Raw genomic sequence first — 14,293 nt, 5'->3', positions numbered from 1 at the left:
TTTTTATTTTTTTCACAAAAACATGATGAATTTTCCCGGGTATAAAAACAAATTGATTTAGAAATGGCGTCCCCCCTCCTGTGCCTTTTCTCTCAATACATGTTTACTAAGGAACTTGGAAACGACATTCTGCCAGGATGAGACGTGAGGGGAAAAAGAATGGCACTTTATGGAAAATCATTCTGTACTTGAAAACAGCTGGGGAAAATTAGCTGCCATCTACTGCGGAGATTTAAGATAGTCGCTCTTTCAACGAGGAATTTGTTAGCACAGGCGGTGGAAGGGGGAGAAAGAGCCGATGTCAAATCTCGCGAGAATTACTGCCCTTCCCGCCTTTGCATTGACTGCCACACGGGATTCTCGCACGACTTCCTGCTCTACATTTTTTCATGTTTCGAGCCCGGGGAGGAGGAGGAGGAGGAGCAGGGAGGTCTCGCGTGGCGGGTGGTGGGATGGCGGTTGCTTTGCAGTAATCGGGACTGAAGGAGGCTGCCTTTGCTGGGCCCGCCCCTTTCTCACCAAAGGAGAGGGCCTGTCTGGCTGGGGCAGTTCTACATGAGGGAAAGCAGCAGGGTCACTTGCCCCCTTTCCCCCCACCATCATCGGAGGGATGAAGGCAGTTCAGGGCAACACCGAGGGTGAGTGATGGGGCTTCGGGCTGCAAAAAAGCGCTTGCTCGCTTTCTCCGTGGCAGAATCTTTAGGGATGTAGCAATAGCCCTTACATTTACATGCTGCACCGTAGTGCTTTACAGCCCCCTCTAAGCATAGTTTACATAATCACCCTATTGGCCCCAACGATCTGGGATCTCATTTTACCGATTTCGGAAGGATGGAGGGTGAGGCAGCCTTGAGCTAGTGAGATTCGAACTGCCGAACCGCTGATAGACGGCGGTGGGCAGAATTAGCCTGCAATGTAGGAGTCACGAAGGCCCTCTGATCGGATGGGAAGATTTACCAAGAGCTCAATAGAGGGTTGCCGATGTGGCAATCGCAATAACCGTGCAAGAGGGGTCGATCTTGGGGGTTTCGGAAAGACACGAGAGTCCTGCGATATTTTAACAATTTCGGATAAAGCTCGGAGAAGATGCTTTTGTAGAAAATTGGTAGTTGTGGTGTTGGGGTACGAAAGAAAACAGAAAGGAGATTTCGTTTGGCAGCTTTTTACAAAATTTGGGCATGAGCGCCAGCCTGAGGGCAACTGCTGAAAAGACAGTTGGGTAACACATTAACAGCCAATGGATACCAGATTCCTCGATTGGAATCTGGTATCCATTTTGAGGCACTACAATTCAAAAGAACAGTGACAAATTAAAGCAAGTTTGAAGAAGGCTGTCAAGGTAGTGCAGAGTCTGGATCCAAGCTTTTGAAGAAGTATTTGAGAATCTATGTATGTTTAACTTAAAAGATGACTTAGGGAGATGGGAAAACAGTCTTCAAATATTTGAAGAATTGCCATGGAGAAAAAAGAGCAGACTTGTTTATTGCCTGAGAAGGCAGAACCAGAACCAATAACTTAAATTATTGGTCTTCAGAATAGATATCAGAAGAAATTCTTGACTGTAAGAGATATCAAGTATTGGAACAAACTTTCTCATGAAGTGGTGGGATCTTCTCTAACTTTGCATTGAGGCAGTAGTACTCCTGTTTCAGAGATGGTGCACTTGAACAAGGGTTGGGCTAGATAATTTCACTTCCAACCCTATGATTTTTAATGGATTTTATTTGGGAAATGGATGGGAAATTGAGATGATCCTTTCTATATTGGTATTTATAAATGAATCCATATTTTAAAGTGTTTTGAAGAAAAAGCATTGTCAACGAGTTCCTCTTACCTTCTATTTATGAATATTCCTGTTTGTTGCTTTCTTTTCTCCTTGTTTCTTTTGCTGTGAATATAGCACATGATTTGGCTAGTAAGGAATTTTGTAATGGGATAGTTATACATTAATAAAAATCCAAGATCCACATGACCCAAAGAGGCAACTTGACTTTGTGTTTCTTTGAAGATGTTTCACTTCTCATCCAAGAAGCTTCTTCAGCTCTGACTGCATGGAGAGGGAATGGAAAGATTTATATTCCTTGCAGATAGCTGGTTATTTGCAATCTTTTAGACAATTGTTGCGGGTATTTTGAGGTTTATCTGTGTCCTCAAGGTCACCCTAATAATGCAAATGGGTGTGAAGCCTTCTTGGAACTGCTGAAAGGACTTGAAGACTGGAACTAGATGATGCTGTATCCCTCCCCCTCTGCTGAGAGAAAGCTGTTCAATGTTGACATAGGGCCATCAATGAACAGTTGAACAGCCCTTTCTCAATAGAGCGGGAGGGATACAACATCATCTATCTCCAGTCTACAACACAGTCCTTTCAACAGTTCCAAGAAGGCTCCACACCCATTTGCACTACTCAGGTGATCCTGAGGACACAGATATATATCTCCCAACAGATTTTGAAGCCTATGTAGCAGATTCTAATACAGTGTTTATTTCCTTTTATGCCCTCTGTTCTGAATAAATTAGATTTTTGTGGCTTCTACAAGAAGCCCATTCTATTTTCTATTTTGACTGAACAACATAGCTTGACATTATGATTTGAATTTTTTGTGGGGAGGCTGGCACAGACTGCACAGATAGTCCTTGGCTTACAACCACAATTGAGCCCAAAATTTCCATTGCTAAGCAACACAATTGTTAAATGTGTTTTGTCCCATTTTACCACCTTTCTGACTTGTTAAGTGAATCAATGCAGGTAGTAACACATTACATGAATCTGCTTTTCCCATTGACTTATCTTGTCAGAAGGTCACAAAAGGTGATCACTTGATCCAGGAACACTGCAACCATCATAAATATATTCCAGATGTTAAGTATCTAAATTTTGATCATGTCACCATGGGAATGCTGCAACGGATATCTGAAAAACAGTCATAAGTCACTTTTTCAGTGCTGGTGTAATTTTGATCACTGAACAAATTGTTGTAAGTAGTGGAGTGTTCTAAAGGAAAATTCAGTTAGGTAAAAATTGGAGAGAGAAACTATCAGCTTGTATAGAAAGCAGATGCTAATTAATGTCTAGTAGATTAACCAGTTGCTTGATTATATTTTTTTTTTATTTTTTTTTCTTTAAAAAAAAACACAAATATGTCATCATTTGTCAATCATTAAGACATTGAAGTACAATTTTTTTTTGTTGTCTGTACCCCTCCCTCCCTCCACCCCCCCACCCCCCCTCCTCCTTCCCCCCCCCCCCCGACTTCCCAGAACCCGTACACGGTATGGATTTTTAACTAACACAGTCTAAAATCTATTGAGAAAAAAGAAATAAAGAAATTAATAACATTCTAGATTGACCTTAGCTTCTTCTTACTGAACTGACTTTTAACAGTTTAAATCATTTCTGATCTTAAGCATAGGCTAACTGGAATTTCTTAGTCCCGTATTTATTTTGTATATAGTCAATCCATTTTTTCCAGTCTCGTTTATATCTCTCATTTGAATGATCTTTGAGATATGCCGATATTTTAGCCATTTCAGCTAAGTTTGTTACTTTCAATGTCCATTCTTGGATTGTAGGCAAGTCTTCCTTCTTCCAATATTGCGCCACCAACAGTCTTGCTGCAGTTATCAGGTGCAGAGTCAGATTGGTCTCTACCACTGTAAAGTCAGTACATATACCTAGTAAAAATAACTGAGGACTAAACTTTATCCTTCTTTTAAAAACATTTTGCATGACCCACCATGATTGATTATAAACAACTTAAAATGAAATTGGCAACCAAATTTCTTATTTGGTTAACAAATTTTGGGTAAGAAAGGTGTTAATTTGGTGTCAAGCAACTATCTATGAAATGGATTTTAAGTGATATATTATCCAAGTCAATCTAGCAATTAGAATGTAGAATTCTAGCAGAAATTGAACATCCCATGACTGTTGGGCATCTTTTCTTATCTAAACAGAGAAACAGAATGGACAAAAACAAGCAGTGGGATCAGGAGCTCCCTTATGGAATGCTGCCAGAGTGTTTCAAAAAGTCATGATCACTTGACACTGGCAATGCTGCAGCAGCCATAGGTTTGCTAATACAATTGATTTGAAGATCCTTTAAATTTCAGTCATATGAGAATAACGGTGGTGGACTTCGTACACATTCTTTAATTTTGTGGATTTTAAGTACTTAATTTTAAAAAAAGCACTATGATGTATCATTTTGGAATTGAAGGTTACAGAGTTTTAGTATATAGAAAAGAGATAGATCATGGAGAAACAGCCATGTGCAATAATTAGAAATTTGCTATTAGCAAATTTGCTTTCTAGAATTTGCTAGGAATTTAAAAATATTTCTTTCCTAACAGAAAGGTAAAAATTATACAACTAATGACGCATATTGAATAATTTTAGCTACAGTATTGTCTGCTGAACTTACATATTCCTACCTCCTCTAAAGAATTACATTATGATGAAGTCTATGGGGAAAATTTCTTCTGAAAACTTTACCCACCATTTGGAATTTTCATATGTAACAGGTAGAAAACATAAGATAACAAGATCTTGATCTTCTGAAATATTATAGGGAATGAATAGATCTGTGGGAAGGAATTTCAAAGATATCAATTGAGACTTGATTTGCCTTTCAACCTAATATTTTCTCTTGTTTGAGATCACTTCATTACTATTAGCTTAGAAAATTTTATCATTCATTAATGCAATGTTGAGAATTAACAGTAAAATAAGCATGGTTAGTTTTCTTCACAGACGTATACTTGTTCACTTAGGTTTGGTGATTATATGATGCTCTTTGCCTTGCAAAATAAACCTTGCAGAATAATGATTTGTTAGTCAGCCCTTCTACATCTGTAAATCAGAAATAGGGAAAAAGTATGTATATCCACAATCTGATATGAATACTGAATTATATAGGTCCTGGTCATCTTCTACAAGCTGTTTTTCTGGGCAGAAAACCTGAATGGAATTTTCTAAGATGAGATTGAATAATAATAACTTATAAAATTTCTATACTTCCCAAATCTTAACAACTTGGAGCAGTTCACAGCAATCAAAGAAATTAAAATCAGTTAAAAGATAAAGATAAAAGATGACAAGAGTAATGAAGCCAAAGCTTTGGTGAAAATTAAACATAAATTACACATGACTTGTGATTTTACTTATAGAATCAGAGAAACTGAATAAGATGAGTTCCCTTCTGGAAAGACTTCATGTCAAGTTTAATCCCAACAGCAGACCTTGGACAGAGACCATGAAGCTTGTTAGACAAGTTATGGTAAGGATTAAAAGACTTTAAATTAATTTATTGTTTAGGCTTTTGCTATCATCCCCTGAGAATGGAGAATACATTTTATAACATATCTAAAGAAAAATTGGCAGACATGGAAAGTAGCCAAGAAATTGGACTATTGACTGACTTATTGAGCAACTGTTTCAAATCTTAGAAATACTAATTAGAATTAACTATTGTCACAATCTACACTACATTAAGTAGATTAATATCTTAGTTGTTTCCATTTCATTTTATTATTAAATGTGACATGAAATAGTTTCTCCTATTTTTTTTAAATGTAGGAAAAACGAATTGTCATGAATTCTGGAGGTCACCAGAATCTTATCACTTGCTTAGAAACTTTGCAGAAGGCTTTAAAAGGTTGGTGGTTGTGTCAAAAACATATATATTAAATATTAAATATTTAATTTTATTATTTATTTTATTTTATTTTTAAAAAGAAACACTAATTGATTTATAGGAATTGGCATTAAGAACATTTTTATTGCTTTGTTTATCACATTTATTCAAAATAAATTCACAGTACCATGTTTCCCCGAAAATAAGACCAGGTCTTATTTTCTTTTAGACTTGAATATAAGTACTCAGGCTTATTTTCAGAGAAGTCTGGGGGGGGGGGTTGTTGTTGTTTTGTTTTTTTTAGGTGCGGGAGGTGGGGAACACAGTCACCTCATGGCTGCTGAGCCAGCATGGGCAATTGAGGCAGAAAGCCATGCCACCCATCAGAATCGGCTCCTCCCCCCCCCCCCCCCCCACACACCTCTACAGGGCTGCTGCTACTTGAGAAAAGGACAATTCTGGAAGATTGTGGGTAGTGTGTGCTTATCGTAGAAGCAAATTGCAGCCTGCCCTTTCAAACAATCTCTCTGCTTACGTGAGAGAGAGAATGAAAGGGTTTCCTCTCCGCCATCTATCTATCTATCTATCTATCTATCTCTCTCTCTCTCTCTCTCTCTCTCTCTCTCACACACACACACACACACACACACACACACACACACACACACACACTGAGAAACAGCAGACCAGGTAAGGAGACTGACCCTTCCCTGCCTCCAGCTCGGCACCTGCTCAGGGTGGTGCCCTGAGGACTAGTCTCTGGCCAACACAAGAAATGGGCTCCCTCGCAGAACCTTGTCTCCCATGTGAAGCCAGCTGGCCGTGACACACCCCAGCATTGGCAGCCAGGATAGGGTCAGAACCAGTGACAGCCAAGATCAGCAGGCCAGACTCGATGAGCCAGACACACTATGGATGCACCGTCACCGCCTGGGAGGAGAAGAGTGCACCGGAGCCCAAACACTAGCCTTTGCTGTACTCAGAAGCCAGGGATCCTGCAGCATCCCGGCCATATAAAGACTGCTGAAATCCCCAGGCTGTTTGCAACTCGAATGAGCCTCATGCAGGAGCTGCAGCCGCCATGAGGTTTGTCATACCAGTGCAGCCTCTTGGAGCAGGAGCCTTCAAGGCTTGTTGTGGTGTTGCACTTGTGAATGGCAGCACCGCTGCAAGCGTTATCTCACTGACACAGCTAGCTGTGCCAGTATGTCAAACTTCCCAGTGGTGCCACTGCTCGCACTCACGCAACAGCACACCGATCCTTGCAGAGTCCTGGGATATGCTGAAGGCTCAGAATGGAGGTTTTTTGCAAACAGCAGGAAAATGGGGAGGGGGATTTTTCTGCCTGTCATCTTTTCCTCAGTTTGTGCTGAGTTGAGGATGACAGGCAGGAAAAATTTTCTACTGTTCATCAAACAGGTTCCATTTCTAGCCTTCAGCACTGTAGTCCTGAGATGTGCGTCCTTTTCTCAAGTGACATTTGATCGCTTGAAAGGGACAGGCTGCTCCCAGAGAGAAGGAACGAGAGGCAGCTCCCAGCTCTTGCTGGCTCAGCTGATCCGCGGGCCCCAATTAAGGGGCAGAACAGCCATAAGGTGACCGGGCAAGGAAAGGGCTGCCTCCTGTGTTGGCCACGCCCACCTCTTCACTAGGGCTTATTTTGGGGGTAGGATGTATATTCGGCCCAATCCCCAAAAATCAAGCAAGGGCTTATTTTCATGGTAGGTCACATTTTTGGGGTAGCATGGTATTTATTGACTTTTTTGTGTAACTATTTTATATCATATTCCTAAGGATTTATAGATTGATTGTAAATCTGATGGACATGATTTGCTGCAATTTATATCTTTATGTTTTATTTGATTAATCAGCAGGCATATTTTGCATATTAATGTACAAAATGCCACATTCCTAATGCTTTTGCTGCATCTTTGTAATGGATTTGGGAACAAGCAGTAGTGGTTTTTCCTTTTCTCTCCATTCAGAACCAGCAAGCAGTTGCAGAGGCATGTTTGGTTTCTCTTGCTTCTGTACCTGCTGCCAGTTAGAACTTCTGGTTAATAGATGCAAAGTTAAGCCTCTGCCCCAGCTCTATCTGCATAGCATAGTTAGAGAAGGGGTTAAAGTCTTTTTGCATCAAGAAGCAAAGAGTTAAAACAATAGAGCTATTTTTCTTCTGTTTGGGATTGGAAAAAAAGTACACTCCTTGATTTAACGTTTGGCCAACATTTTCAGAGAGCTGTAGTAGTATCATACTCCAAATATTGTTCAAGGAAATAGATTTAGTTCCACTGCAGCATATTAATTGGACTCTGTTTCCTGATTTGTTAAAGTGGGGAAGTTGATTTATAATGATACATATCAACACCAATGAATTCAATGTTATGTAGTGTACAGTGATGTATAATAAATTAAAATGCTTAAAACAAGAAGTTATGGTCCTGAATTAGGATACTTAAATCGGACATACAGAAGTCCCCCTGTCATGTTTCTCTGCTTTTCTTCCAACCATTTTGGCTATTCACATGTGGCTAAAGAGAAAAGCAGTCCAGAAAAGTTGTTGAATGGAAAAACACAAGATTCTGCTATTTTCATCTGCATGTTTTTTTCTGTTTTTAAAACAAGATACCATTCCCTACTTCTTGCTAAATAGCAATAGCACATAGACTTTTATACCATTTCATAGTGCTTTACAGTCCTCTCTAAGTTGTTTACAGAGTCAGCCTATTGCCCCCAACAATCTGGGTCCTCATTTTACCGACTTCGGAAGGATGGAAGGCTGAGTCCACCTTGAGCCTGGTGAGATTCAAACTGCCAAATTGCAAGCAGTCGGCAGTCTGCAGAAGTAGCCTGAAGCACTGCATTCTAACCACTGTGCCACTGCTGCTCTAAATAATCATAAAAGGCTATAAGTGCATAGTGCTGCTGTTATCATGTTTTGATGACTTTTATCAGTCTTTTGCTTTGGAAAAAAGCAAAAAAATCTTTAATCTATCTTGCCCCAAGCCTTTTGGGTGAACCATCATAGGAAAAAATTAGAAAAATGTAATGCTATAAGAAATTGTAAAACTTAGTCTAAAATGTAAAGATTCAACTCCCCATTTACTGTATGAAAAATAAATCTAAAGTTGACAAGAGGACTGGATTTAATTAAACTCTCTTCTTCCTAGTGTCATCTCTGCCTGCTATGACAGATCGCTTAGAGTCCATTGCTAGACAAAATGGGTGAGTTGTTTAGTTCTTTTACAGGTTTTACCTAGTTAATTTCAAAGAATCATGCTAATTGTCTCTTTGATATGCTACAAAAACACATTTCTACTGGAAAGCAATTTCAATTTCAATTCTTTGGCAGGAAACATAGTTTACTTTGGTTATACAATACATGAAGTGTAACAAATAGCCTTGATCCAAGATCACATCTCAATTGTGGTCTGAATTGTATTAATGATTTTATGAGTGGATTAAAATGTAATTTTCCATGAATTGATTTAAGTAGAGTAGTTCTTAAACATTCATTATATTTGAAAGCAAGCTTGAAATAATTATATTCTAATGTCAAACTACTACTTAGCTTTCATAGCTTTCTTTAGCCAGTACTATGCTAATTACATTTTTATATATATTCATACTAGTTTAATATACTTTTGAGAAAATAAAATTGAAAATTTGGATGGGCAGCACTTGGTTTCGGGTATGGGAAGCTACTTTTCTACTTTGGTACATCTTTGCCATAAGTTGAGGAATTGATGAAGTATTGAGTAAATTACTAGCAAGTATAAGTATATATAAGGTCTTACTGAAATTTGATAAACTTATATAATCTTATAATTTTTTTTTGACATTTATAATTTTCCCCTTTACAAAAGTCTTGGATCTCATCTTAGTGCAAATGGCACTGAATGCTATATAACATCTGACATGTTCTATGTGGAAGTACACTTGGATACTACAGGACAACTGCGTGATGTCAAGGTGGCACATCATGGAGAAAACCCAGTGGTACGTAGAGTGTAATGGCTAAGTTATTTTTTCATAGTTATGCTGATTTATAATATATGTTTAAATAACATATTATCCTAAGCCAGTCTTTGCCAGGTTTTTCCCACCATGAGTTAGATTTTTTTTTATAATATCCATGAAAATCACAAAATTTTCACTTTACCACCACCACCCCCAAAAAAAAAATTTTATGGGAAGGGGAGCATTTGAAGACATTTCCAAATCCCATGTTAAGCTTTATATGATTTATTTTGCTTTAAGAAAAAGCTATTGTATTCTCAGTAGTTTGTAATTTGTATATTATCCATTTTCTTTGTTCCAGAGCTGCCCAGAGCTAGTACAGCATCTAAGGTCAGTACTGTGTTATTTTATTATGAAGGCAATCTTTTCAAAACCTTTATTTATACACAAACACTCTCCATTCCTTTCCAATGGTTTTCTGCAAATTGCTCTCATTAACAACAACAAATCAGTAATTTTTTTCCCTGTCAGTCAGATAATCAAAGAATTAGCTAATGCAGACTGGTTTACTTGCCTTTAAGACTGGCTAGCAGTCAGATTTCCCAGGGCTTCAAAGCTGTGCTTTCAGGCAAATATGACCTCCATTGTAGTATTGCACAGAATTATTGAGAGTGGATAGGAAAGCTGTAATGAAAAATTGGTGGCCTTCAAAAAAGGTTATGCTATGAATCAGATAAATAGAACTGAATAATTGTACAGTATGGGCTGGAAACATTAATTCAGTATTTAAAATACGGAAATTTGAAAGAAAAAAATGAAGACTATCTTAATTCTGCATTCTAACAGGATGTTATTATGTCCTTTGAGGATGTCGTTATGAGAATGTCTTTTATTTCTTTTATTATTCTTTTTTCTTTTTCTTTTCTTTTACGTTTCTTTTTGAAATTAAGTCTTAGAAATTAAACCTTTGAGAAACACATTAAGAATCCTCTGCTACAGAGGTAAAAGACAATCCAGGGGATTTGTGGGTTATATAAGAGTGCAGTTAGTCAATAAGGCCTACATATCTCTGAAAAGTATACAACAACACATTAAAGCTTAATAGTTTCAAGCAGGATACTGCACGGGAAGATTGAGAGCCAGCAATATCAAAACTCTCATTTCTCCTCTTCTTTCTTACAAATTAATACTGTATTTAAATAGAATTGCTGGTTTCAAATGATTTAACACAATTCTTCCACATAGACTAGTGTTTAAATTTATGGGTTTTGAATTTCTTATTCAGTCTGCTTTTGGATTATGAATTTCCTGTCTGGCTGCTTCCAGAGGGTTAGATTAGGAATCATACCTCCTCAGCCCTTATTCTTAACACTGGTACACCACAGAGTTGTGGTGTTGAGTCTCTTACTCTATGCCCGTGATGGTGAACCTATGGCACGCGTGCCACAAGTGACATGCGGAGCCAGTTGTTAGGGCACGCAAGGCTCTAGCACATCTGCGCGCACTGGCCATCTGACTGGCCTTCTTTTGAGGCCTTTTTTCTCCCTCTAGAGGCTTTCTTGATGCCTCCAGAGTGCAAAAAACCAACCCAACAGGCAAATCGGAAGTTTGGGAACGGACTTCCGGTTTGCTCGTAGGATCATTCCCCCCCCCTCCCCGAGCCTTCAGGGAGCCACCTGAAGCCTCCGGGGGGCATGGAAAGCTTTTTTCACCCTCCCCAGGCTCCTTGAAAGTCTCTGGAGCCTGGGGAGGGCAAAAAAAGTGTGCCAAAAGTGAGGGGGGGCATGTGCATGTGTGCTGGAATCGCATACATAGCATTATGGGTGTGGCACGCCCGCGTATGACACCCCCCCTGCGCTCCTCCGCTTTTGGCACGCAAGCCCAAAAGGTTATATATTGCTCTATACTCTTTATGTACATGATTGCATTCCCATTCACGCCAGAAATACTATTATTAAATTTGTAGATGATACAACAGTGGTGGGACTCACATCAAGGGGATGAGTTTGCCTATCGAGATGAGGTGGACCGGTTGCTTTCGTGGTGTATAGACAATAACTTAATACTAATAAAACCAAGGAGCTTATAGTGAACTATAGAAGGAATAGATCAGACATTCAGCCACTGGTTATCAACGGAAGCCAAGTGGAGCAAGTGGCTAGTTTTAGGTTTCTGGGTGTTATCATAAAAGAGGACCTGACCTGTGGCTCCCACATTGCAGCACTGGTCAGAAGGGCCCAGCAGAGATTATACTACCTGAAACTTTTCAGAAAACAACAACTGAATGAAAAACTGCTGGTGACCTTCTACCACTGCACCATAGAGAATATTTTATTCTCCTGTGTGCTGCTCGGGGAATCCAATCATGGGTTAACTTTGTCCATTAGCCTAGAGACTGAGTATGTAAATTTTGACCACGCCTCCTGTGACTGGACTGAGTCAGTTTTTTTACTCAGTCCAGTCTAATGAGACGTCTCTCAATTCTCTCTCTGACTAATTGATAAACTTCTCATCTTTTCATTGGATTCAGCGGTAATTTTAACCTTTCGTGGATTTCTGGCTATCGGGGGTGGCGGCGGCAGTCCTTGCCAGCCCAATTTCCCCGCTGTGGAGCCTTCCTTGAACTTGGGGATTGGGAGCTCGGCAGAATTGTCGCGCCGAGCTTTTTAACTCCTGCTGCCTTAAGAAAGTTCAAAACACTCTTAAAGATCCATCTTATCCTAGGCACCCTTTTTTGATAGTACAGAACAATAAAAACCAGGACAAATAGGCTGAAAAACAGCTTCTATCCCAGAACAGTAACTATATTGAATTCTACTATATAGTGCAATATTAATACAATATCAGGTTTTCAGTTCAATTGTATAGAATGTGAAGGATGTATGTTTTTTATTTTTTCTGTATAATGTACACTTAATGTACATTTAATTTTGTTGTACAAGGTGCAATGACAATATAGTAAACTAAAACTAAATTTTCTTCTTTCCTAGAGAGAGAAACTTCAATGAATTTTCTAAGCATCTTAAGGGTCTTGTCAATCTATATAAAGTGCCAGGTGACAAGTAAGTATTCCATTAAATCATAGTTTCATTAATGGAGAATTATCCCATAAAACAATTTGCATGTTACAAGCTGTTTTATAAATAATTATCCTATTCTGTCATGATTCAACTGAGACTGACTGCATAAGTGATAACACAATATCATGATAGGGAGAATTGTAGCACCCTGTATATAAAATTTATTTATTTACTTATCTAATTTCTGTAACAATCTCACCTAAGCGACTAAGAGCAGATTGCAAACATGGCATTACACATTATGGGAGGTGTGAGTCCTAGCATTCTAAAACATTGTAGAGCATCTACTCTTGGCAGAGAATTGGAAGCATTGTCTGATTCTAAAGTCTTTAGCTAGCTTTTATAGTGTGAGGAATTTCTTTTTTTATACAAAACGTTTAAAACAAGTTTCCTCTTTTCTTTTCAGCAAATTGAAAACTAAAATGTATTTGGCTCTGCAGTCCTTGGAGCTTGATCTTTCAAAGATGGCAGGGATGTATTGGTAAGACCAGTTTACCACAATGAACCCAGGATTTAGTTCTAATTTTAAAAAACACCCACCACCACCCCCCAAAAATACCCAGGTAGTGTAAGTAGGCTTGGAAAGAACTGGCTTTAATCCTATTTGAAATATGGATAAATAAAATATTTGTGCATCATATTATTTCACCAATATTCTTTCTGTTGCATAGGAGAGTGTTCACATTAATAAAGTTTAAGTCTTTCACCTTTGATGGTAATGGAGGAAAAATATAGTAACATCCCACATCACGAGTGCCTGCATCTGTATTAGACAAGGCATTAGAGACCATCTCCCATGTCTTTATTACGCTGATCCTTATACTATACCCAATGTTCTAATTAAATCAGAACTCCACTCTTAACCAGAAGTTATTGGTCTGAAGAGAAAAAATATTTTTATTAGCAAATCAATCCGTAGAAATATCCAGAAATACTGCCGCAATTTGATCCATTGTGATCGCTGTTAAAAGGCACTGGGTCTGAGTTTAGAAAGATTGCAAATGCTAGTTTACTATAACCTGAAAGTTTGTCAACGTACTACATCATTTATCAAACCTTTTTCCTACTAAACTTTTTTCTTCTTTATTATGTTAGTTTATTATCCTGTTTTATTAGATTTATTGTAGTTGTAATTGTTTGGTTAATGTTATTATATGTATAATTATTTAAAGAACTTCATATGTATGATAGATCTTAGAGTCCAAATATGATTTAAAAGATCAGTTCCAAAGCTTTCAATAGAGGATGTGTGAGATTTTCTTTTTAAAAGATTAAGAAAACAGTTGCTGAAATAAAACTGAACTGTGTTTCCCAAATGCAGTAATAGATATCCAGTGCTCGTGACTGTTTATCCAGGGAGATTTAATGGCAGGAGAGGAGAGGATCTCATTTAAAGAATTAGATTGCAGTCCTGTCCAAATTTATATGCAGTTGAATTAATTCTGCAGACATAATTAACTTCTGATTGAACATGAATATGATATGTCTTTTGTATCATGAATGTCTAGAAATTTGTTTTTGTTTTTTATCTCCTTATAGGCAAGCCACGAATGCAAGTCCCTTGGACAAAATTCTGCATGGTAGCGTGGGCTATCTCACTCCTAGAAGTGGTGGTAG

At 38.3% G+C, this 14,293-nt stretch overlaps 1 protein-coding gene across 2 annotated transcripts in view; it reads left to right on the top strand.

Moving 5' to 3' along the window:
* Positions 1-390: 390 nt before the first annotated feature.
* The window catches only part of MED1 (mediator complex subunit 1), a 39,015-nt gene continuing 25,112 nt past the window's right edge, over positions 391-14,293 (top strand). The window contains exons 1-9 of one of the 2 annotated variants that reach the window (XM_032235733.1): positions 391-638; positions 5,170-5,279; positions 5,579-5,657; positions 8,807-8,861; positions 9,503-9,635; positions 9,958-9,986; positions 12,587-12,658; positions 13,083-13,157; positions 14,216-14,289. In XM_032235733.1, the coding sequence (XP_032091624.1) occupies positions 611-638; positions 5,170-5,279; positions 5,579-5,657; positions 8,807-8,861; positions 9,503-9,635; positions 9,958-9,986; positions 12,587-12,658; positions 13,083-13,157; positions 14,216-14,289 (655 nt within the window). In that variant the 5' untranslated portion in view covers positions 391-610. The remainder of the gene's footprint in view (positions 639-5,169; positions 5,280-5,578; positions 5,658-8,806; positions 8,862-9,502; positions 9,636-9,957; positions 9,987-12,586; positions 12,659-13,082; positions 13,158-14,215; positions 14,290-14,293) is intronic. The other variant, XM_032235732.1, reaches the window with a different exon arrangement.

Source organism: Thamnophis elegans, chromosome Z, assembly GCF_009769535.1.
Source record: "Thamnophis elegans isolate rThaEle1 chromosome Z, rThaEle1.pri, whole genome shotgun sequence".
In the NCBI taxonomy this organism is placed as follows: Eukaryota; Metazoa; Chordata; class Lepidosauria; order Squamata; family Colubridae; genus Thamnophis; species Thamnophis elegans.
Note: the sequence above shows the minus strand (reverse complement) of the source record. Positions and strands in the feature narration are given on the sequence as shown.